At 51.2% G+C, this 24,008-nt stretch overlaps 11 protein-coding genes across 11 annotated transcripts; 8 read left to right on the top strand and 3 right to left on the bottom strand.

The window, feature by feature from the left end:
• The first annotated feature begins 527 nt into the window (after positions 1-527).
• On the top strand, positions 528-1,781 carry P152DRAFT_430637 (uncharacterized protein). Its single transcript, XM_033677396.1, has 2 exons — positions 528-770; positions 833-1,781. Exons 1-2 carry the CDS (start codon positions 669-671, stop codon positions 1,574-1,576), a joined length of 846 nt encoding a protein of 281 aa, XP_033536360.1. The 5' UTR covers positions 528-668; the 3' UTR covers positions 1,577-1,781.
• On the bottom strand, positions 1,403-5,142 carry P152DRAFT_455766 (Adaptor protein complex AP-2 alpha subunit). The gene is made up of 5 exons (XM_033678863.1): positions 4,791-5,142; positions 4,308-4,743; positions 3,925-4,259; positions 1,939-3,878; positions 1,403-1,889 (listed from the first exon to the last, which is right to left on the bottom strand). The coding sequence occupies exons 1-5, from the start codon at positions 4,858-4,860 to the stop codon at positions 1,800-1,802; spliced, it is 2,871 nt and encodes a 956-aa protein (XP_033536359.1). The 5' UTR covers positions 4,861-5,142; the 3' UTR covers positions 1,403-1,799.
• A 137-nt stretch (positions 5,143-5,279) lies between these two features.
• P152DRAFT_411479 (uncharacterized protein) lies at positions 5,280-6,842 on the top strand. Its single transcript, XM_033676971.1, has 3 exons — positions 5,280-5,653; positions 5,708-6,110; positions 6,167-6,842. The coding sequence occupies exons 1-3, from the start codon at positions 5,322-5,324 to the stop codon at positions 6,446-6,448; spliced, it is 1,017 nt and encodes a 338-aa protein (XP_033536358.1). The 5' UTR covers positions 5,280-5,321; the 3' UTR covers positions 6,449-6,842.
• A 666-nt stretch (positions 6,843-7,508) lies between these two features.
• P152DRAFT_498252 (uncharacterized protein) lies at positions 7,509-8,267 on the top strand. The gene has a single exon (XM_033682279.1). It carries the CDS (start codon positions 7,601-7,603, stop codon positions 8,084-8,086), a length of 486 nt encoding a protein of 161 aa, XP_033536357.1. The 5' UTR covers positions 7,509-7,600; the 3' UTR covers positions 8,087-8,267.
• Positions 8,268-8,848: 581 nt separating this feature from the next.
• P152DRAFT_455764 (NAD(P)-binding protein) lies at positions 8,849-10,226 on the top strand. Its single transcript, XM_033678862.1, has 3 exons — positions 8,849-9,303; positions 9,362-9,703; positions 9,754-10,226. Exons 1-3 carry the CDS (start codon positions 8,883-8,885, stop codon positions 10,050-10,052), a joined length of 1,062 nt encoding a protein of 353 aa, XP_033536356.1. The 5' UTR covers positions 8,849-8,882; the 3' UTR covers positions 10,053-10,226.
• Positions 10,227-11,582: 1,356 nt separating this feature from the next.
• On the top strand, positions 11,583-13,634 carry P152DRAFT_455762 (uncharacterized protein). Its single transcript, XM_033678861.1, has 3 exons — positions 11,583-11,847; positions 11,911-12,872; positions 12,930-13,634. Exons 1-3 carry the CDS (start codon positions 11,694-11,696, stop codon positions 13,239-13,241), a joined length of 1,428 nt encoding a protein of 475 aa, XP_033536355.1. The 5' UTR covers positions 11,583-11,693; the 3' UTR covers positions 13,242-13,634.
• Positions 13,635-13,882: 248 nt separating this feature from the next.
• On the top strand, positions 13,883-14,820 carry P152DRAFT_455761 (copper resistance protein Crd2). Its single transcript, XM_033678860.1, has 3 exons — positions 13,883-14,257; positions 14,374-14,466; positions 14,519-14,820. The coding sequence occupies exons 1-3, from the start codon at positions 14,083-14,085 to the stop codon at positions 14,590-14,592; spliced, it is 342 nt and encodes a 113-aa protein (XP_033536354.1). The 5' UTR covers positions 13,883-14,082; the 3' UTR covers positions 14,593-14,820.
• Positions 14,821-15,233: 413 nt separating this feature from the next.
• P152DRAFT_464695 (dolichol-phosphate mannosyltransferase subunit 3) lies at positions 15,234-15,622 on the bottom strand (the record flags this gene model as incomplete). The annotated part of the gene is made up of 3 exons (XM_033680582.1): positions 15,234-15,395; positions 15,461-15,529; positions 15,575-15,622. The coding sequence occupies 3 exons, from the start codon at positions 15,620-15,622 to the stop codon at positions 15,234-15,236; spliced, it is 279 nt and encodes a 92-aa protein (XP_033536353.1).
• Positions 15,623-15,830: 208 nt separating this feature from the next.
• Positions 15,831-18,257, top strand: P152DRAFT_455760 (uncharacterized protein). The gene has a single exon (XM_033678859.1). It carries the CDS (start codon positions 15,937-15,939, stop codon positions 17,923-17,925), a length of 1,989 nt encoding a protein of 662 aa, XP_033536352.1. The 5' UTR covers positions 15,831-15,936; the 3' UTR covers positions 17,926-18,257.
• A 262-nt stretch (positions 18,258-18,519) lies between these two features.
• On the top strand, positions 18,520-20,608 carry P152DRAFT_391572 (uncharacterized protein; the record flags this gene model as incomplete). The annotated part of the gene is made up of 6 exons (XM_033676102.1): positions 18,520-18,944; positions 19,274-19,343; positions 19,398-20,001; positions 20,084-20,171; positions 20,230-20,507; positions 20,562-20,608. 6 exons carry the CDS (start codon positions 18,520-18,522, stop codon positions 20,606-20,608), a joined length of 1,512 nt encoding a protein of 503 aa, XP_033536351.1.
• On the bottom strand, positions 20,546-23,616 carry P152DRAFT_230229 (uncharacterized protein). The gene has a single exon (XM_033674556.1). It carries the CDS (start codon positions 23,354-23,356, stop codon positions 20,984-20,986), a length of 2,373 nt encoding a protein of 790 aa, XP_033536350.1. The 5' UTR covers positions 23,357-23,616; the 3' UTR covers positions 20,546-20,983.
• Positions 23,617-24,008: the final 392 nt, after the last annotated feature.

The following is a 24,008-nucleotide window of genomic DNA, read 5'->3' as shown; positions in this document are numbered from 1 at the left end:
AGAGACTTAGGAGTAGAGTCATGGTCGTCAGAGATAGTTTATCCTAAATCTTATGCAAGAAGGAGAAAGGAGGCTTCACGCCTGAGTATAATGGACGGGGCGCTACGATGCATTGGATATTGCTATCCATATTGGAACCTGCGGAGCAGGGTTCAAAGAAGTTTAGGAGAGTGGGGATGGGGATGATAGGTTCGCCGGCTTGGATAGATAGCGCACAGCTTGATGACGTTTGTCGTTGTCTAAAGTTGAACTGTTCAAGGCAAATAGGGGTAGTTAACCATATGGTAATAATAGTTAATGATATGCTCCAGGTAAATGCTTGTGGTACGGATCACGACTCCACCAGCTTTCTGGAATAAGGCGCATCAGGAGTCAGATAACTGTCGACGATAGACGAGTGGGTGTCTAGTGTTTACACCAAAGCCTATTTACGAAAAAAACCTTTTATAAAAGTTGAATTTCAAAGCAATATCAAAACCGGAATGAGGAAAGATCTAGTCACGTGCGTCCAAGTACCATATCATAGACAGTGGAGTTCATCAGCGGATCAACAATTGAAGTATCTACATCTACTACAGCCCATGCATTAAACAGTCTCATGCGACAATTATCTTAGCGCTCAAAGGATCTGTTGCAGGGCTACCCTGATGTGAGATTTCCCCAGAACAATGGCATCCGACATGCAGATCAATCCGCAACGAACCGCTCAGTTGAGCGAGAACATAGCCCAAGTGCTCAAGAGCATAAACCGTGCCAGCAAGGGTAAGCAGGTATTTGAATCACGAATAGCATTCTTCAACACATGGAAATTGGCTGACATGTGTAAATTCAGGTGCGCCTCGTGGCTGTTTCAAAACTCAAGCCAGCAAATGACATCCTCGCATTACATACTGCATCGTCCAACCCGCAATCGCATTTCGGCGAGAACTATGTGCAGGAGTTGCAGGAGAAGGCGGCGATCCTTCCCCGATCGATAAAATGGCACTTCATCGGAGGACTACAGACGAACAAGTGCAAGCCGCTTGCCGAGCGCATCCCGAACCTATGGTGTGTCTCTAGCGTAGATGAGGTAAAGAAGGCGGATGCTCTCGAGAAGGGACGGGCCGCGTTGGCCAACTCACCTAATGCTCAGAAAACGGAGAATGAGAGCAAGCCGGAGGAATTGGATGAAAAGCTACGCGTGCTTGTCCAGGTCAACACATCTGGGGAGAGGAATAAGAGTGGCTGCGAGCCGAGCGAGACACCGGCTCTATGCCAACATATCATCTCTTCATGTCCGCATCTGCGTCTATCCGGGCTAATGACGATCGGCTCGATTGCACGGTCAGTTGCTACCACGCTGGAGAATGAAAACGAAGATTTCATCACATTGCGGAGCACGCGGGACGAAGTTGCTTCCAAGCTAGGGCTGAAGCCCGAGGACCTAGATTTGTCCATGGGAATGAGCTCCGATTATGAAGGTGCAATTGCAATGGGCAGTAGCGAAGTGAGGGTAGGGAGTACGATATTCGGGGAAAGGCCACCGAGAAAGGAGGCCAAGGTTCGAGAGGATGCTTCGGAATCCCAGCCGTCATGACCGCATAGCTCTTCTCATGAGTGAGATGAATATGAAAACTATGAACAAAGAAGGAGATTAATCACCACAATGTTTCCTGAGTACCTATCACGTCGCTCAAGTCATTTTCCACCAGTCCCGGGGTACGACCCCTCGCAATTATGTCGCACCAAAAAGGCTAGTAAACAACGTTCTTGATATGTAGGCAATGCTGCCCAAATATGATATGACAGTTTCCATCCTATCATGACCCCTGCGACAAGCGTTGCTCCAGTATCTTCATCAGAACCGGCGGAACACCCTCGTCTGTTGCCCGAATCGTGAGCCGATACATCTAGACTACGTCAGTATTCCGTGCAAGACTTTCAGAGCACCAAACCTACCTTCGACTCATAGTTGGGTTCCAGGCGCATGAGGCAACCGAACTTCCCTCCTGCACTCGTGTGCACCACCGTTGCCCCGACGATATTCTTCGCATTAGGATCGACTCCATCGAGAATGCCCCATTTGAACCCTTCCACGATCTTTCTGGTAGATTCCGGAGTAACCCTCCCGTCTCTCGACGTCACATGGATAATCTTCTGGGCTTCCCGAGTCCCGCCGCCGATCTGCTTCCATCGCTTGAAGAAGTCGTCGCCGGACAACTCGGCTGGGTCCATGTACTTGGGCAACACGACGGGGAGCTGCAAGGTAAGAGCCTGCAGGGCACCAGCAAGGTATGATATCCGAATTGTCGGCGGGTCGGAGAAGACGTTCTTGGCCTCGAACATGATCATCTGCTGCGATTGACCCTCCGGTGCAATGTTAGGTTCAGGCAGACTCTTGATGTCGGAGCTCAGGTTCTCTGCCGAACGGTTGTCCAGCGTTGTCGTGAACGATCCTATTGAGTATGAGGACTTGTTGCTGAAGTAAAGAATGACGCAGCCGCGGTCGGCGCGATATTCGGTACGCAGTCCGATTTGTACTTGAGCATCTTCGTAGAGAATTCCTTCCGAACGGAGCAACATCCGATTGTAGCCCACTTCCCAGTCTGGACTGAGGTGGGTTGTGCTGGCGAGGTTGGGGGCTGATTCGGACATATCCAAGCCAGCAAGCTCGTGTCCGTTGGAGAACGTCCCATTTGTGGCCTTGCCGTTGGAAGCAGGGATACCATTTCCGGGTCGAGCCTGAATGGGCGATGCGTTTGTGAACGACCGCTTGAGCCCGGTGTTCTGAACAAGGTTGAACTCCTTGGAATCCACGTTGGCGTCCTTTCCACCAACGACCCATGTGCGTCGGTCGCTTGATTTGGCATGTTTTTTATGCAGCCGAGACAGCAGAGCCGACGCTCGTTCTGGGAATGGGGGCATCTCGTCGCATACCGTCCGAAGGAGATCATCTGTCGGAAGCTCCGCAAGCGCAAGATATTCGCATGCTCTTTGCTGTAGCTCGGACTCAAGAGAGTGGCTGTAGGTCTTAAAAACCTGTAGGAGCTGAGGTTTGATTTCGGGGAACAGATTGACGAATTTGACGAAACTGGAGAGGATAATGGCTCGGGTGCTGGACGAACATCCTTGCATTTTCGACTGCAGGACCATGAACTGTTCTATCGGACTGCAGCCCGGATTCTCTGAAATGAGATGTCCGAATTCGCCGAGCAGGTAGCCCCCAATTTTGACAATGGTTTCATGACAGTGGTCTTGCTTGACGTAATTCAGAATACTTTGCGCCGCGTACACCTGGAGCTCTTCGTTGTTGGTCACGATCTGGATGATCCGCTGCCATACTTCATCGCTGACATGATCGCCGGCCATGGAGATCAACTTGAGCGAGACGTTGACATACCATTGGATGTTAGTGGCGTACTTCTCCGCGAGAATCGCGATCTTCAAAACCATCTCCTCTCGGATGGCATAGTCCGCACTCTGAAGGTACTTGAGCAGCTCGGTGACGATGGCTTGTGAATTTGTTGCGTCGCACATGCTGTACAGCAAGTCCAACCCTTGCCGACGTACACTAATATCTCGATCTCGCAAGGAGCCGATAATGATGTTTTGGTGTTTCTTGATTGGATCCAGGTTCTCGCTCCGGGCTGCCAGGTGGGTCATCGCCTCGAGTCCTAGGTATCGAACATTTGTCTCCCTTGCCTGTATAAACTTTCCAAGGTGGGATGATATCCGAAGCATCAGGTCGCGCTCCGTATCAAGGTGTATCGTCAAGTTAATGGCCTCGAAGAGAACAGCATTCTGCGCATTGTTCTGCTGCACGTTTTTAGGCGTTGACATGGTGGAATCTAATATGCCACGCAAAGAATCTCTGATTAGGTCGCGAATGTGGGTATCATCTAATACTGTTAGCTTTATGAGGCCCAAATGTTGCGTGATACGTACTTGAAGGAGGGAAGTATTGCAGCAACCTCATCAACTTGACTTGTATCCAGGGACAAGGAACATTATAGTAAAGATAATCCGGGGCGCACTCCAGGTCGACGACAATGCTCTTTAATCTTCTTGCAGCCTTTACGTAGCTCCCTTTGTACTGCTCTGGACTTTCTTGAACCAGAGCCATGACAAAAGAAGTCACAGAGAGGGCAACGCCCATATCGGGGTCATCCATCAGCGATATTATTCTTTCCGCCCATTCGTTCTGAACAATTTCCGGGAATTTACGATATAGTCGAAGAAGTGTCAAGGCCGCTTTCTTTTTCACAAACGATTTCGAAGTTCTAAAGGGGAATTAGCACCAGCACCGCCGCAGGAGGAGATGTCCTTACGGAGAGATCATCAAGCGATGGACATCTGCGCTAAGAGACTCGCCCATTTCCCTTCCGCCAATGTTTGCAATCGCATGAAGCGCCAAGCAGTTGTTCAATTCGTTATGGTCCATCAAGTCTTTCCGGATGCTGTTGACCACCAGCGGGACCAAGTCATGTTGTTCGTGAAGGAAGAGCGTCACCGCCAGGTATCCGATTTGTTTCTCCGAGTATTTCGTCGACGAGACCAGATTGACAGCTTCGAGGTGGCCAAAGTCGACTTCCCATCCGAGGATGTAGATGTAGAGGAGCTTGCAGACATATTTCTTCTTCTGGTAGCCGTTGAGTTTGCCGTCCTTGAACTGCTTGCGGATATTCGCCAGCTCCTTATTGATTCTTTTCTCCTCCAGCTCGCGGGCTCGCGCGTTTCTGAGATCCGCAATGAAGGAGACCAGTCCTAGTCCTTGTCAATACAGAATATGACAAATGCAACGAGCACAATACCTCGCATAGTAGGCTCCTTTCCCGACGACCCGCGGCTGAACAGGCCGGCGCCTGCTGTAGAGGACGACATTTTGCTTGAGGCGGACATCCCCAGATCGGTGTAGATGTGTGCAACGAGCTATACTCGTGAATAAGTCTTGGGTTGAGGCTATCCGCTGGGCATCGACGGCGTGGGATGAAGCTCCGTGACCATCTAGATGTTCCTATTCATATCATGGAGGCGAAGCCCACAGATGTTGATTGTGGCATCCCATTCGTGCCAGAAGCTAGACTCGTCGGGTTCGAATTGTTAGTATCAAAGACACCCTGGAACAACAACCATGGTGCATGTTTATTCCAATCGCCTGTCACCGGCGGCGGGAGTCTTCAGCCACAGCGGAGAAAGATCGTGGTGGTTGACATACTAGCTGTTCTGCCTCGTTGCCTGAGGCTTCAACATCTCTAACCCTTCAACTTTTGATGCGACTTCAAATGTCCAGAAGTCGAGATCTGGAATCGCATCTTCACTTCCTTCAAACGCAGGTTCGAGAAATGGCGCGACAAAACCGCTTACTCCTCGATCTTTATCGAGGCTATAACCTGCGATCATCTCCATGCCAGTTTGTCTGTCGACAATGCCAGTCAAACCCGAGCAAACACCCATCTCGATCCTTTTCGACATCTCTACCAGCTCGGAATGAGCTACGGCGAACCTTGGGCAGCCAGGAAATCGCCGAGGTCGATGAGGGATATGAGGGACCTCCAATAGAAACGCCAGCTCCAAATATCTACCAAGCTGCCGAAACATGGCATGGGCTCGAATGGGTTGGTACGGAGGAATGGCAAAGAAAATGGCGGGCTTCAAAACGGATACCCTTCGCTAGGTACGCATCGGTCGATACTATACCGGTATCGCATTCTCTGACAACATCGCGTAGTTTCCTCCCTCGATCTCGCGAGCTATCCCCCGCCCAAATTCAGAACTTCGTGCATAGGGCAATTGTGGAGATTTTCACTATCAAAGCGGCGTCGATGCCGGTTCGACGCGTTTCGCAGCTGCCGTCAGACTCGGTGAATGATGTAGCCCTTGCTACCACAATCGGAGTATCAGAGGATGGAAATCAAGTGACACTAGGTTTCCCAAGCGAAGAGGCAAGACTTTCTTTCATCCCCGAGGAGGTGCAAAACCCGACTTCGCCGGATCAACAGTTGGTGGAGAACGAGGAGGACGTTGAGGCTGCAAAATCCGTCAAAGATATCGTCGGAAACACTGCCGTGGCGGACTCAGACATTGAGGCTTGGAGAAACCTCTCCTTAGCTGATCCGGAGATAAAATTCGCAGTATGGGCACCAACACACCCCTTCAACAGATGGCTAAATATACTAACACCCCGCAGGTCCTCAAGCGCGTAATGCAGCTATCTGGAATCAGAGTCCCTGATCATTCCCTTCACAACGCCTTCACTGCCGGAGCATTATACGAGTGTCTTATTCTCCCGCCGAAACAACCCAAGCTAGCGCAGGGGCTGCTTGCCAGTGAGCTGCTTGCTGCCCTTCCCAATGTGAAAATATCGGGCAAGAAGATAAGTGAGATACAACGAGAAACGGAGGTTGGCAGGTGGAAGGTTATCAAGGAAGAGCTCAGGAGTCGCGATCTTCCGCTGCGGGTCCGTTGTTGATTGTTTCCCAGCTTTGGTCATGAAAGAGTCTTGTTTGCTCTCGATAGAGTTTGTATCATCAGTTGTTGATTAGCTGGAGGCGATGAATCCTATTGGCTGGGTGTCGGCTTGGTGTTTCTGGCAAGGTGAATTGGGTAACTTTAACTTAAATCCCAGATTTCTTACCATGAATCCATCGCTGATTTATTTACGTGTATTACACTTCTTCTCACTCACCTCCCACTTCCAACCTCTTCGCCCTTTACATGTTGTCATTTCTCACTTGAGAGTCCAATACCTATCATAGTCTCCCAAACCCGAATCTACACATCACATTGGGCATAAGCGGATTTTCAACTCTTTGGTACTAGATGAAGCTAAGCACATACAGTTAAGTAGTTAGTTGAAAATCTCCACTGCGGTTCATTGTTGAAAGGCCTGTACTGAGAAGCAGAAGAGTCCCAAATCAAAAACCTCGAACGCCTTTTCGAAGCATCAAGCTACCCTAGCATTGCTGTCACCATGGTCCTCTGTGCAATTTGCAGCAAACCCGATGCAAACAACTGTAGCGGCTGCAGGTGAATTGCCTATTGCTCGAAAGCATGCCAACGACCGGATTGGCCTGAACATCGCTTTGTCTGCAACTAAATTCAAGATCTCGGGAACCGGCCCAGTGATCAACACCAACACAGCTTTATATTTCCGTCATAATGGATGCAGCCTAAAGTTGGCTGGATTCTGTTTGGCCGAAGTGAAGGATAACGGACGAGATGTGTGGTGACGCGAGGGACGATGATCGCCTCCTGGCAGATTGGAGGCATCACGAATCCCAACCACTGAAACAAATTCCAGCTGTGATCTCATTCCGCTGGAACAGGATTCGCGGCCGGAAACTGGAACACACGATCAAGATTTTCTCTTGTGCGAGAGATATCAAGGACACGCATCTCAGCTCTACGGTCGTGGCAGTGGCCCCGCGCGTTCTCATTCGACAGTCCCCGGTTCCATATCATTGGAAAGGCCTCTTTTCGTTATGAAGCGCAAAGGGGACGGATATAAGCCGACTGAGCATGAAGATGTCACTGCCCACGACTTTCTGTACCTCCTCCATTTCGTCCGTGGATACGGGAACCCCGGGGAACGATTAGGCCCGCAAGATGGCTTCTCTATCCCATGCTAGCAGAGTGGTTCGCAAGGACAAGACAAAGGGTTAGCTGTGTGTGTGCAAGGTGTTCGAGTGAACGGAGAAGGAGATCAGTCTACGTCTGGTGCCTCCCTCCTCAAGGCTGCCTAGTGTCTACGTTCCGAACGACCACTTCGTTTTCGCGGAGCCGATCACACCAGCCTCACAGCTTGTCCGTTTTCCTCTACGTCGATGGAAATGCAGTCTCACTCCTGATGCGTGGGAAAACGGCCCAGACGGCGAGTTCCGCAGTGGCTTTGCCAACTGGCCAGCAATCTATCCTTTTGGGGTTGCTGATCCCTATTCACGAACGTTTAGTAGTCCTCCAATTCCGAAATGGTCAGTATTGGAAGTATAATCATAGTTCGGGCCGACAGACAGGCGTTGCCCCTAGCGGACGGGCAGAAGTTGCTACGCTTCTTCCTCTATATATTCGGCTTCTACGGTCAAGAAATCCTAGAGGCAACTGGGAATGACGATCCCGTTTACCTCGATTCCCCCCGGCAACAGTGGACCGGATTGGTGACATCTGAAAAGTTCCAGCGAATCGTACCAAAACTTCCTCAACCCAACTCGGGTGGCGGCTTCAGCAGGCCGGATTATTCCCTCCTTGATAACCACGTCAGACCAACCCTTAAAGACGACCACGATGGTTGATGTTCGATCTCGGACGGTGCCACACGACTCAGGACCGTGAACGGAAGGGCCATGGTGACTTTCGAGGGAAGACGATGTGTACCTAATGAAGCTGAGACGCAACTTGGGATAGAAGTAACTTTCCGTGGAATGGAATTCAAGCCGCAACTAGGATGGATCTATACATCTCCTTCAATTGAGTCCGGAGTTCATTGCTGGAGCAGAGGGAGATGGGGCGGGCGTTTGCTGTTCGAATATCTTCCAGGAATGAGATTCTCTCCAACTCATCTAGTGTACTACGTAGTGGCATGGGAAATAAAGGCGTCAAAACTAATACCAACTTGCTTGACTCCGTATTCGCATGTGAATTTATGAAATCTAAACCGGTCGATTTCGATTCTTGACGAGATCACGGGCTTGCCCCGGATTCCCCAACCGAGGTTTGAAGCTTGGACGTCAACTCAGGGTTTGCAAGGGCCAAGGGGTGACGATCCTAGTAGAAGCAGCGATGGAGCCCATCTTGCGTTTCAATCACAAGTTGCGTGCGTAACGTATATGAACCATTCCCCCGCTGTAGATTTCCATGTGAGTGCTCCTGTGAACCATCCCAACCATCATCCTCCCTCTAACCACACCATGACAGCCGTCCAGAAGTTCTCCATCTATAATGGCAAGCTCCAGCGAGCCCTCCTGGACCCTCTGTTCACCGGCCCGTTATGGTGGGCGCTGGCAAAGAGTCCCGAGTCCGTGAAAGGCGCTCTTGTTCCAGTGTTGACGTCCGTATTATCCGAAGAAAAGGTACCCAAGGTCGCGAAAGCGCTGCAATGGCTGTTTATCCTCGGCCTCGTCGCGAAAGCGAACCGATTCCTTAGCGATCTCGCGTTGAATCACTGGAGATTGAGCGCGAATAAGAAGGAATGGGTCTGGGATCGGGAAGTGGCGGTCTTGACTGGAGGATGTAGCGGCATTGGTCTTTTGGTGGCTCATGGCCTCCAGCAGAAGGGTATCAAGGTTGCAATTCTGGACATTCAGCCTTTGCCCAAAGAGCTGAAAGGATGTAGGTCAATTGAGCTTAGAGTTCGGATGGGTTTCGCTTTACTGACTTCGATCACCAGATAAGAACGTCAAGTACTGGAAATGCGACGTGACAAAGCCGGAAGAGATCGTAGCCACCGCCCGGGAAATCAAACAGATCTGGTGGGCGCCGTCCATCCTCATCAACAATGCTGGGATCGGTGCCCCCCATCACATCATCGACATCGACCACAGTTCCTTGACCAAGATCTTCGGCGTAAACATCATGAGCCACTTCACAACCGTGAAGGAGTTCTTGCCCGACATGCTCAAGAAGAACAAGGGCCATATCGTAGAGGTAGCGAGCTTGGCCAGCTTTGTCTCCATCGCAGGTATCACAGACTATTCTGCCACAAAAGCCGGTGTCCTCGCCTTCAGCGAAGGTATGTCAATCTCCCTCGACGCACTAGATTCTGTTCATTGACCCCTATAGGCCTCAACCAAGAGCTCCGACACCGCTACAAATCCAACGGCGTCGTCGTCACGACCGTCCATCCCGGCTGGACCGCCACTCCCCTTGTCACCACGTACGACGAGGCCATCAAGAAACACTCTGGAGATCTACTCAAACCGGAAACGGTGGCGGATCAGATCGTCCAGCAGATCCTGAGCTGCCGAGGCGCCCAGTTGGTGATCCCTCGCGAACTGAGCGTGTCGTCAGCTGCGAGGGGCTGGACGAATTGGTTGCAGGAGTTTTTGCGGGACACTCAGAAGGGTGTGACTGCCGTTTAGTTTGGGTTGGTATACCACTGGAGTTTGTTTTAGAAACAGGCTAGGGTGGAAAGTCGACATGGCGTGGCATCGTTTATGGAGAGCTATACCCCCTAGTTCGGTTTCACACTAGATGAGCTTTACTGGTGTTTTCGTGTAGTTCTGCTGTGAGTCTAGCCGTGCTGTAATATCATTGGACAATCGAGACATCGCAGATTCCTTATCATCTTGTGATATGCAGCTGTTGAAAACTGGTATACTTCGTGCTCACTTAGCAATCACGAAGTCATGTCTTGATTCCCCCTCCGCACCCCTGAACGATTGACAAACTAGTTATAACTAAGTAACTAAGTACTGTCATACAAGTTTTCGGTGGATTTTAGAACCGGAATACAGCATATAAAGACAGGTTGGATGAACCGAAGAGATGAATATATATTGTTCTCAAATGTGGAACTGGGAAATCCAACTCTTCGTCAGCACTAAATGTTTCCCCCAAATTTCCATGAATTCAAAAACTTACCAGAACTACTTATATGTTAGCTCGTTGCCTCGGCCAGTATACCTACTCAGTCAACTCTTTCAGTATACCGTATCGAATACCATATCGAATACGTTCCTTGCTTTTTTGTCCTCCGGATTAGGCCCCGTTTAGGAAGAACGGTGACCGGAATCCGTCAAATAATACTTTCGGCAAGATCTTTATCAATCAAGATGTCCCAATTCGCTCCTCTCCAACTGTCTCAATGTGTTTCAATTCCTGAGTGTTGGTTAGTCAAGGATAGATCAAATTCAGAATACTTCTGCGAGAAAAAATAGGCCGTCATCCGTAATATCTGCAGTTGCGATTGGTGCCTAGCAGACTATTGTGTTCACAATGTCGATAAATTCCGTACTGACGTATCCTACATCTGGCCAGGCGCAGTGGAATGCAACGGGAAAATTTTGGATTTGCGCAAACTAATGACTTGTGGGGGACCTTGACACTCCAGTCATACCATATCTGACCTCACTGTCTTCATGATGAACGAGTTATTATTAAAGTAGAATTCACACTGTCAACGTTGGAGCACAGGAGTGGAAGCACCTTCCTGTTCGCGAGAAAGATGGGCTGCTTCGGAGCCATGGACCAAGGCACACCGGGGTATGGTAGATAAGTTGGTATAAGAATGAAATTCGGCCCTATGAATAATTTGGCTTTCTAATCAATGTTTGGTGCCGATGAACATCGATGCTTGTAGCGACTAGTGATAGATGCTGTGGGAAATGACTCGAGTCCAGCTTCATGATATCTAGCATCCTTCGTCTTAGAAAAACCCAGGTTATGGTTTCGGCGTCAACCCAACCATGCGGTGATGGTTCTAAGTGCCATGTTCAAGCCGAGTTGATGTCTTGATGAAGTACAGTTGTAAATCAGTGTTCTGTGAGTGAGCAGTGCTGCCAGGCTGTCAGTGAGGTTGGTGATAGACAGGGATGATCGGTTCGACCCCTGTCTTTCATTTATTTATGGTGATACCCGACACTTCCATGTTCCATCATCCATGTTTGCATGTTTGTTGTTTACTGGGCCAACACCCGAATAACATCAAATATGAACCACGGATTGTGCTCCATAACCTCCCCTCCATCCCCTAATCTTCTGCTTCGTCTTTGCTTATCAAAATGGATCGACGCTCTCACGGCGGGCCTATGGACTTCACCTGGACCAATGGCCTAGGACCTGTTGACGAATCTTCTCCATTCGCCACCCTTGCACGAACAGGAGCCCAGCGACGAGCAGAGCAACAGGAATCGCAAAACGGCACGGTGAAGAAACGTATGTGTCTCCATGACTTTCGTGGATAGTGAATACCCGATGATGTTGACAATGTATGCACAGGACCGCATAGTGTTTTTGACTCCCCCACCAAATTTGAACCAACCTCCTTCCGCGAACCAACCTCCCAGTCATTCTTGTTCTCCCAGCCTTCGACCGAGCGAAACAAGCCGCTACCACGACCCCCACTGGGCCCTCAGTTCACGACCCCGCGGAAATTCGAGGTTGAGGTGTCATCGGGGGGAGAGACTCCTGATACACCGGACATCAGTTTTGCGGATAGTGAGGGCACCCCGGGAGGAATCCCCATGGCCTTCGGTGCAATCAAAGCTAAGGGCGGTGATGCAAGACCAAGATCTCCGGTCAAGTTCAAAGGAAGCGATGATGAGAGCGCCCCGAAGAAATCAGGGCGGAGAGACAGCTGGATGAATTTCAGGAAATTGATATCCTCCAGCCCAAAATCGAGTTCATATTCTACTAAGGGAGAGCGGCGAATTATGAAGCGGCGAACAAAGGCGGCGGATACCGAGAAGAAGTCCCTCGTACGACGTCGGCGACATGCTCGAGATAGCGAGGACTCAGACGATGACGCGAATTCTCAACCGACAGCTCCCGAGTCGAAGCCCGGCTTTGGCTCCTCCATCTCCTCCTTCTTCACCTACCTCGAATCCCACCCTAACCTCCCCCACATCCTTTCGTACTACGTCCAGCTGGCTCTGAACATCTTCATCGCCTTCATGTTCATGCGCACGCTGTGGTCATTCTGGTCCGGGATCATGGACGACGTGAACCAGCGGGCCGAATCGGCCAAGATCAATATTCTCCACGAAGTCTCCACGTGCAAAAAGCACTATGAAGAGAACAATTGCCATGTTGCCAGGACCCAGGCATTGGAACCGCTATGCCAAAATTGGAAAGACTGCATGAACCAGGATTCCGACAACGTCTACCGAGCCAAGCTCAGCGCCCGCATGTTCGCCGAGATATTCAATTCCCTCATCGAGCCGATTTCCTGGAAGGCCATGGTAAGTTCCCACCCCCTCCCTCCCACAAAGCAACCCCCTACTAACCCACCCCTAAAGATCTTCATGATCCTCTTCGCCGGCTCAGTCATTCTAGCCTTGAACGTCGCGTTCAGCATGTTCCGTAACCACTACCCCCCGAATAACAACACTCAACACTCTTTCATGCCGCAGCATCCGTCCTTCCCACAAACTCCTCACCGATACCCAAGCGGCGGCTCGTTCCATGATGATCATGCGTACTTCACCCCGTATGGCACGATCGGCCGGACTCCCAGCGGGGAGCACGGGGGGCTAGCACTGGAGCCTGGGCCGAGTGCGATCGCAGGCGCACAAAATCAAGGGAGTCCTGGAAAGCGGACATGGAGGTGATGCTCCCGACGACGAGGAATGCCCTGGTCGGGTCATCTCCGCTCAGGAGGACGAAGCGTAGCTTGTCGTCCGTTTGCTAAACAGCATATTTCCTTTGTACAGGTAGCGACAGCTTGCTGCCCACGAATTGAACGTTGTATTTTAGAGGATTGGAGTCTTCGTGCATATAGTTGACATATTATCAGGGTGTACGATAACGGGAACTCAGGAAGTGTGCATTGGCGTTGTCAGGGCAATAGTTATCAAATTGAGGCGACAGGCATCGAATCATGGACATATAGACCGCGTGATTTGCAAGCAGTAGCTAGCACCTATCCAGAACTGGCATAGCATACCTAGCATACTAGAAAGGAACGAATTATCAATGGATCCTCTGACCATGCCGTGTGCCCTTCCAACTTTCCGAGCAGTGTGAAAAAACCAAGTTTATTGCTTCCATCGTCCTCGCAATTGGCGTTGATCATGGCAGTGGATTTCCGTTTTGGGGCTTGGTCGGCCGCGTGTATCCAATAAAATCGTGAGTCTGGGCCATTGCTGACAATCAACTTCGCTCTGATTGGCCGAATGGTCGACGTCGCCACTGTTTAGACATGACCGTCACCTGTTGTGATATCGCTCTCAAAGGCATTTAAAGAGCCTCAACTCTGCTCTGATTCTAATTCCATATCCTTCTTCTTTATCTAACTTCAATACCTATATCTCTCGATCTACCAATCCAACCAATCACCCAGAAACACTCCCACAACCTCACAACCCACCCCTACATCACATCCACGTCACCGCTCAGCTCTATATTATACCGCACCATCCATCACCCAACCCACCAAATAACCTTCTCAACATGCCTGCTCCCATCGCTACCGCTCCCCCGGCATGCTGCCATCGCACCAACGCCGGCTCCGGCTGCATCTGCGCTGCCGAAGCCACCTGCTCCTGCGGCAAGCAACCCGCCCTGCACTGCAACTGCGAGAAGCGCGTCGCTGAGAACGCCGTCTCGGGAGCTACCTGCTCATGTGGTACGTGGAATCCCCTAGCAGAGAACCATGTGGATGAGGATTCTTTGGAGTCCTTCAGTTGCTTTGGCTGTGGTGGTCTGATATAGTTGGCTTCGTATACTGACTGGTGATTTCAGGGCGAAGGGAAGCGGGCCACTGCACCTGCAAACGTAGCGACAAGGAGAACACCGTCCCGAGTAGCACGTGTGCATGCGGGAAGCGAGCGCAAGGTACTTATGTTTGATTGAGTAGAATCTCGAATCGCGTTAACTCATGTTGTAGATTCGTGCACGTGTGGTGGAACGGAACTGGGAGGATCAACGGCCGAGGAGATTGATTTCACCACTACGAAATGAGTTGTCTAGGGTATTATAAGGTGGAGACGGCTTGATTACGGCGTTGGGTTATGAGTATCCATTGAATTGACGAAGGGAAGCCTCTTAAGGCGACGTCATGCTTGGATGAGGACTAGCGATGTATTGTCTAATGGAATAAAAAATCAATTTGGTCCTATCATTCTGAATCAATAGTTAGGATTCGGAACTCAGATATCGATGCACAATTGGATTTAAAAACTCTTCTTGTGATCTATTCTTCCATAAAGGAAGAGTTACGGTATAATTTAGACCATCGCTTTCGTGGTAGGTCTTCGTTCGCTATTCACAGAAAGTAGTCGGCTTTCAGTCGTCTCCGAAGGTTAGACTCAAAGCAGAAGGGATGAGCCAGCTGTGAGATCCGGGAATACCCCATCTATCCAATCTATTCGCAGATGTGGCACCAGGTCAGGTCCCCTCGTACCCTCTCAAGAGCTGTTAAATTTGTCAAATAGTGCCGTCTTGTCAATGAACTTCATGGCCCCGATCGTATCCATAACGTTGTTAAGTGATATTTGGTGCTATGGCTTCATCCTCCCACCGGGGAGCAGGCACTACACACCGTATCGTACACCATTCTTGTTCCATCGAAACGCCAGAAACGGAGAAGGCAACCCTTCCGCTCAATCAACATCCACTCCCGCCGCCTTTAGCTCCGTCCGCGCCTGCTCGATCTGCTCCATCAGCTCTTGATGCGCCTTGGGGACGTCGTTGAAGGTGAACACGCCGAGGCCGAGTTTGAAGAGGAGGTATGCGCCGAAGGACACAAGCGCCCAGAAGGGAAGCTAGAAATACTGTCAGTACTCCATGGACGGACGGAGTGGGGTGATATGGCTACAGGGAAACGTACGACGGGTATTATCTCATTCTGAATGTTCGCGGGGAAAGGGATGAGGCCGAGATAGCAGGCAAGGTAGAGCTGTTGTGGTTAGCTGGATCAGAGAGTGGGAAGGGATTTGCGTACTGAGGAGATCAGCAGGGCTATTGAGATGGTCTGCTGCGCTCGAGTCATGATGGCGAAGGAGTTTGCGATGTTATACGGTCGGCAATTGGTAGCGGGTGGAGGTGAGCGATGGGGTTGGAGCTGTAGGGCTCTCGACTTGGGGACGCGACGTTGAAACGCGACGGTGGAAATCCGGATATAGCGCCTGAGGCATCAATATCGATTTTTGCCCCATCGTCAGGCATGGATTTGAAGTGAGATATCTTAAAATACTTTACCGCATATCAAAATACCATCACTCAACTCTTTTGGCGAGTACGGATCTCATGAGATTCTAACTCTGTCAATCACATAAATAGAACGTGCTTTCGTCCTACTACCTGATGTCTTCTCCCGAAGACAATGTGCGGCTACACATCAGGCCGCTGAACGAATCCCTGCTAGAAAAACTCGTAGGCGGCCAGAAATTTTCGAGCGGCACGGTGAAAGATGTTTTTATCCATAAATCTGAGGCCGAGCCAGAGGGTTCGTTTGGGTTTTTGAGCCTTCCGAAAGGGACCGCCGATGCGCTTCTCAGGAAGTACAACCACTCCACGATCCAGGGCCGCAAGCTCAGGATCCAGAAAGCAAAGCCCGAGACCTGGAAGGACCGGAGAGAATCTAGCGAAGAGGAGATTTCCACCCAGACATCCGGCGTGATATCATCGCCATTGCCAGCCCTCCGACCTTTCGGGTCGGTGCTCACAGGCTCCCAAGTAAAGCGAGACAGTCACGGCAACGAACGCCACATCAAACGTGGCTGGATCATCCCCAAGCGCATCCAGCAGAAAGGCGGCAAGGAGGATCGATTCTTCCAGTACAGTCGATGCGCATTCAAAACGCGGGTACCGCCGAATCGGGTATCCGACCTAAAGCAACCAGCTAAGGGACCCGACCCAAAAACGAGCACTGGGACCAGGCCGCACAGGAAAGAGGCGACGATTGTGGAATTCGGAGGCGACAAGAGGCGGGCATGGCTTGGGATGGATTCTAAACCTGGAGGTGGCCCGGTACCTCTGACGTATTTCGACGAGTCTAGAGGGGGTTGGGTGGCAGAGGATGGGACCTTGGTCGAGGCCGTTGGGGACAGAAGAGCTCGACCGGCAGCAATCTATACCGCTGCAGAATTCGCGGAAGCCATGGAAGGGGTATTTGATGAAGAGGAATCCGAATTGGGGAACGATAGTGTTTCTGAATTAGGTCACACGCCGGGCATCTCTACCGCTGCGGAGTTTGCGGCAGCCATGGAGGGGGCATTTCTGGACGATGAATCGGATTCCGGCAGTGATGATGCTTTGGAGTCATTGCCGTGGGGGAATCTGGCGGAGCCAGTTGATGATGGAGAAGCTCCAAAGGTAGTCACCTCTACAGCTACTGAATTCGCGGCTGCTATGAATGGCGCATTTCTTGAAGATGACGATGAACCGGAATCTGGGGATGGTGCTGCGGAATCAGGCCGCGAGTCAGTCAACTCTGCCGCAGTGGAATTTGGGGTTGACATGGCTGGCACACTTCTTGAAGATGAAGATGGACCAGAATCTGGCCCCGGTGATGCTGCGGAATCAACTCGCGAGTCAATCATCCCTAACGCAGCGGAGTATTCGGTGGCTATGGACGACGCAATCCTCGAAAATGAAGATGAACCGGAATCTGGTCATGATGATGCCGCGGAATCGACTCGCGAGTCGGTCATCTCTACCGCGGCGGAGTTTTCGCCGGTTATGGATGATCCATTGCTTGAAGATGAATCAGTATCTAACAACGACGATGCCTCGGAGCCGTCGAATGGTCAAGATGGCGCCTCTGTGGAGGATGAATCCAAACCTGAAGCCGAGGAAAATTTAGCATCTTCACACCATCAAGGCTGTGCCAATGAATCAGATTCTGCTTCTACTGCAACGGTGGATCAGGACATGGGCAATCCAACAGTTGGACAAACACAGGATACAGAGCATCACACATCAGAGGAGCATCAAGAAGTCCATCCGCTTGAGGAGCTATATCGGAGAACTGGCCAGCCAAAGGTGAAAGATTTCTCCTTCTCATTTGGCGGAGCAGATGACGTCTCAGACGAAGCTGTTGACGAGGAACCGAACTTCGCACCAGAGGTATACCATGACCCTGAAGATGTTCAAGAAGGTTGGCCAGTCATGGTGGAGGAATCAATCACACCCAGAGGAGACTCTACGGTTGCCGATGTCGTGCAGCCTAGTACAGGACGTTCTGGGTTTGAAAAGAGCTTTAGAATGGATCGCTCTGCATGGAAACGAGCACGGAAAGAGGGTTTGAAGCAAGAGAGACAACGCTTCAATCGAAGGTGGGGTGGGTATTGAGTCATAACGTCCATAGGGTTGACCGCTATCGTCTCCATCTGAAACGACGCATAAGGCATGCGCTTGTCACTGTCAGAAATACCCTTACACAATTACCAATTAACGAAGATCTCATGTTCTGAGGTCATCAAGAGTCCCATACTACAATCCCGTAGAACAACGGAACCATTAGTGATTAGCTGCTCGTATTTACGGTTCGCTACACATTTCATTGAGCTCCAGTGGTGAGTGGACGAATATCACCCCTGTCTGGATCGACAAAAGTTTCGTCAACAATGTTGTTTCCATTAAATTTTTCGAGTATAATCAGCCCTAAACAACTTACAACAGTCATTAAGCATCCAAATTCCGGTCAGCTCAATTCGGAATAATGTATATGCATGCATGAAGCCGTCCTCGGTTGATTGGAGCTCCCATGCATGCCACGTCAATTGGCTCCACGACAGAGCCGCACCTATCACGGTCATCCCTCTCTCCCCCCAAATATCAGACTCCACTTCCTCCACCAGATCATGTTATCCGATCTTCCCAATTCTTTAGCGCGCTCAATTGTGCCATTGGCAACGCTTCGCTTGACAATGTCCATCCGGACCCATGGACTCGATTCTACCGTATCTCTTGACGCAGGCCAGCAATGTCGTGGACGTTGCCGCCGCTCTGCATATCTTCTACGATGAAATTCCACAATATCGGGCCGATATTGGCGACGTCCTTGGGCTGTTGAAGCAGATCGGCGACTTGCTCTACGCCGTTGAAGGTGCCATTGCGACCTCTCCGAACGCGAGAACTTCCCCGACACTCGCAATGGATCTGAACATATTCACAAGAGGCCAGTATTACACACTCGTAGCGTTTAGGAAGATGATGCGCGACTCCAGGCCCACGGCCTTCGGGAGGCCGTCGTATGCAGCTGCATGGAACCTGATGTCGTTGAAGATGCGAGATGAAGGGTGTGCGGTCCATTCAAGGCTCCGAATGTATATCACCTTCTTGAGTAACATCATTGAAGCAATTCGAAGGTAAGAGATTCCTGCATTCTCGTAGACAGCCAGTCTTTTCAGTGCCATTGTAGCATTTGTGCATCCTCAATTCCTTAAAAATTCCCTCATACATTTGGAAACAGGAGGGATCGCGTTGGCAGGTGTAGCGATACGACGATCATACATAAGTCCTAGGAATTAAATCTCCTGCATGTCTCACTTCATCGTTCGGGTAATCCTATCATATCCCTTTGGCTTTTTGTCTGCGCCATGCTGAGTAAGATTGCAATCTTTTGGGTGACATGGGCTACGTTTTGATTATTCGAGACGTACTGTCCCCTGACCAGTTACTGACATCCAGATAGGAGAATAATCAATATAGCCGAGATGGCAGATATCCGAGTTCGTCTAACCGGTTTACTCCACGCTCAAACGCCGGTAGGGGAGCCGTTCAACCCCTTGAGGATTGATAACGAAGGTATGAACCGATAGATATCGGGACCCTATCGCATTTTCGGGACACCACTAATAAACCATCAAGTCCCACCACCACCACCTCACCCAGCCCATGGAATGCCCGGTGCCTTTCCCGGCGATTTTCCCTCCCCCATCTCCCCTATCTCCACCACCTCCGGACCCAGCGTAGGCGACGAGTTCTTCCCCATGATGTCTAACTCCCCGCGGCCAACCACCCCGTTCGCAGCCCCAGCACCCCACTCGCGCCACTGGGCCACCAAGATATTCGAGGCGCAACCCCCGCGCAGCGTCTTCCGCGTCCGCGGACCCCGAACCAAGTGCCTTGGCCGAGATGATGCGACGGCGTCGGAGAACCTACGACATAATCGCTATCAGGAGGTCGCGCGGGTTCCGTTTTCGAATGGGGCCCTTCTGGTTCGGTTATATTTGCGGGATGCGGATCAACGCGCGAAGGTGCTGGTTACGGGGTCGGATCAGCAACGGTTCGATATGCTGTGCAGCATGCCGATAACCGGACTCAAATGCGTTCGGAAGCGCTCGTATGTGGAGCTCCATCGGATCAATCGAGAGTACCTACGGCCAGAACTCTGGGCGAGTCTGAGCTTCTCAACTTCGGAAGGTATTTTGCTATTTCTTCTTCGACTGGGATGCAATGCTGATTGGTTACTCAGAGCTCGTCCTCTTCGCCAGTGTCTTTTCAGCCATGAAGAGTCAGGACTCAAGCGTCGTCGCTCATGGACTGGACGATTACATCTCCCCGCTAGACTACGAGTCTGTCGAGTTCACCGGGTATGTTCAACGGCACTCAGACTGGTCAATCCATTCCGTTCGCTAACCAATCCCAAAGGATGATCACTTCCCGTACTTTCCTCCATGTTCTCCGAATCTACCGCGACCTCTCCACCAACTCAGTGCGGCTGGAAGCCTCTCCTCTGCGCGGAAAGTTCGCCGGAAAGCCGATCTGGACGGCGTTTGTGACCCAGTTTATCGGATCGCGCACGTGGATGGAGCTGCACGGGAACGTCGTGAAGCTTCTAGATTTGCGACCCTACATGTTCTGCGATGGGTATGAGCTACCGAGAAGTCAGTCCGGGCGGTACATTCTGACATTCACCGAGACGAGAGGTATGTTTCTCGGATATCTCATATATTTGCGCCGACTGCTGACAATGGGGGCAGATGCGAGGAGTTTTTATGAAACGTTTCATGGTATTCGCACGAGTTGAGGAGCTGGATCTCACGATATGAATGGTGTCTACGATGTCACGACATGACGGCTGAAAAACCAAGGGATCGATTTTGATACATTATACCTGACAAATTGGTTGTTTGCTCTTCAAGCGGAGCGGTTAACTCAGGGTATCTATGCTGACGACTACCATTGTTAAAGTTGTACTTGCATCTCATATGCTGTTTTTGTGGGGATTTCAAAGGGAGGGAAATGATCCTCAAAGTAGGAACGAGTATCATGTTTGTAGCATGTTTTCCGGAACATCCCCTATCAGATCCTCTTGCCATAATTCCAAGTGATCATCATATCTACCGACACGCACCAATGTGAATAAGTTCTAATCGCCGGCTTGATCTCTTCAATGTCCAGCTTACGCAGATACAATCCTCTCGTTGCTAGGCAATCGGGCCTCATATTCCAACTTCAGCAGACACGCCAGTCCCTTCTCCAAGTCCACCGCCCAAGAGACCTCGCCCTCCTTCTTGACCGACGCCACGGCTTTTCCCCATTTCTCCTCGCCGCCCTTAACTGTCCCACCTGAGGCGCTCCCACTCCCTCCCGCCACTCCCTCTTTCGCTGACCAACCAGTCCTCACCGAATCGCCCTCCCTGCCCAGTTCCCTCGGAGTCAACACCTCAATCCGCAGCTTCTCATCCTCGCTCACTGGCACCTGATCTAACACCAACAGATTGATCGGTATCGCCTTCGTGTTCGTGACCCAGATGCTGCGAACGAAAGTCTCGCTGCTCTCCTTCGAGAAGATCCCCTGCGTCGCCCGCCGCACCGTCGGCTTTGGATAGTTCACCTGCACCCCGGGGTCCACCCCCAGTGGCAGCTCAAACGTCTGCCCTGCCGCCACCCGCGGCAGCGACATGTTCCCGAGGAACGTCCCGTCGAGCGTGATGCCCGCGGTGCCGCGCAGCAACGTGACCGTCTGGCTCGGGTTCTTGAGCTTCGCGCGGAGGAACGCGGCGGCGCGCAGCTTCGGGACGGCGATATGGGAGAGCACGATGTGCGGCGAGATGAGTGAGGCGATCTTGTGGCGCCGCATGACGCTGCTGGGCGCGAGGGTGCGGGTTCCGGGCATGTCGTAGGTGGCGGTGAGGCCGTGGTCGGCCCAGTTGGATTCTTCGAACTCGATGGATGGACCGTTGTCGCTGCCGACGGCTATGCACCGGTCAATTCCACGCGCATTGAATGCCGATGGGGCTGAATTGAGGTGTTCGCCGCGTGCCAGGACCCGTTCAATGCCAGAGTGTACTGCGCCTGGTTGTACCGGTGTCTGCCTACTACGCTGAAAGCCGTCGCTAGCTTCCTCAACGTTACGAAAGCCATCCAGGCCACCCGTATTGCCAAAGCCCCCTCTGGAACTCAAAGGCAGCTGAGAGGCCGCCTGGGTCTGGTAAGCCGGGACAGTTTGTTTGGACCATTCTTGTGTCTGATCCATCAGAATAAGCCTCTTATTCTTGACGTTGCGCATCGAGCCGCCATCTCTACCAAACAGTTCGCTGCGATTGAGAGTTTTCGCAATGGAGGTATTGGCATTATTGAGCCTGTTCCGTTCCGCCAAACTGAGAAGCCCGCTGTTGGGGTCCGCGTAACCTTTGCCGATGCGAACTCGCCATGGGTGCATGTGGGGAACTTTGTCGCTAAGACCCTGATATGAAGTCTGAGAGGTGGACAGGACGACCTTGGCATCCTTCCAGGTTTCAGAGCTGCAATTAGCAAACTCGGCACGGTAGACAATAGTCGCAGACTTAGTAACGGAAGAAATGGAGATGTCGTATACTGGGGACCAGCTTGCCTCATGGGTGACATAAGACAGGGACAAAGAGACCATGGAGTCTTTGCTGGACGAGTAAATCGTCTTGTCATTGGATTTCCCGACCGACTCAGGGATCTGGCCTTGCGCGATGGTGACGGAGTCAAAAGAGTTCCGGCGGCTGGAATTTGGCGTGTCGATAGAAGTCTCCAGCGTCACGACGACACGATAAACGCTCTTCGGCCAAAACTTGAGTCTCTCCTCCTTGATGCGTGCCGCTTCCTTGCGCTTCTCGACCCGCTTCCTAAACAGCAGGTCCTGCTCCTTCCGTTTCTCGTTCTCAACCTTTTTCTTTCGCTTCCGCTCGGCTTTGCCGGCCTTGGACTTTTCGTTCTCCTTGCGAGCAAGCTGTTTGTGGAGTGTTGTAAGTTCGTCCGACGCCCTCTCGCGAGACACGTACACGGATGCACGTTCTGCGGAATACATTTGCATGGTAGTACTGATTGCCTCCGGCGATTGGTCTCTGGGATTTACTCTTTTAATGTACGCGTCTAGAGCATCTAGCCGATGAGTAGCTGAAATCTGGACCTCCGTCTTATCCTTGATAAGGGATTGGACGGTCTTGATTTCTGCAGCAATGGCACGAACTTCCTCAGGTTCGTCATCGCTGTCAGCATACTCGTAGAAATTGTCCTCCTCATCAGAAGCATCTTCCTCGGGGTAGACTTCTTCGAAGATTTCGCGATTCGGCACCAATTCAACCGTCATGTCAACAATGGTGGCCGAGCCACGTCCATCGATCTGGATAGAGTGCTCATCGGCCGTGGGGGTCAGACCATAGAACTCGATTTCGTTCGGTCCGGGTTTGAGGACCAGGTCGTTGATGTCTCGAACAACGTGAGCTCGAGAGGGGTAGAGGGTGACTGCCTTGGTGGGCAGATCTTTGATATTGATCTCCTGCTTGGGGAATTCGTTCGCCATGTTGAATTCCTCAGAACACAGAGAATGGGTCGGGGATTTCAAGACTTGGAGTAGGAAAACAGATATGGGGGTTTGCTGGGATTCATATGTTACACCAACGCGGGAAACGCTCAAGGTAACGGCCGGTCAACTGCGTGTTAAAGGACACGAAAGGCGAGCAAACAACTATGGTACTTTGAAGTTCAGGAGCATGCAAACATGGAGAGAATGAGAACTCTAGGGCATTCGGCCAACTCCAAGAGAGTTTAAATACTCAAAGCATCTGAAAGGAGGCATGGTAGACGGAGCAATTGGGCTGCGCCTCACAGGTTTCTCAGTTGGAGCCTGGAGGATGTCAGGATGTGAACTTCTTAGCATTCCATTCAGCAACGCCACCAAACTGGACAATCCTCGCACTCTGGGATGTTCCAGCCTCCTGGATCTCTCAGCCAAAGAGTAAATGCACCTTTACCAGCCATCTGAAGTTCTATGTGCTTTTTCGGGAATTGGCGTTGTTGGCGGAGTGTTACTAAAGATGAAATGGCTTTCAGGCAACAGAATTGAGCACAAAAACGGAGGGAGCCTCCGAGTGCTACTTGTGCCTTGGAGCCTGAGGTAGAAGGACTGGGACCCTCCGGTGGGGACGAAATTGAGTTACGTTTCTTGGCATTCC

The sequence above is a fragment of the Eremomyces bilateralis genome, assembly GCF_010015585.1.
Source record: "Eremomyces bilateralis CBS 781.70 unplaced genomic scaffold P152scaffold_4, whole genome shotgun sequence".
In the NCBI taxonomy this organism is placed as follows: Eukaryota; Fungi; Ascomycota; class Dothideomycetes; order Eremomycetales; family Eremomycetaceae; genus Eremomyces; species Eremomyces bilateralis.
This window is presented reverse-complemented; position numbering and strand designations above follow the sequence as displayed.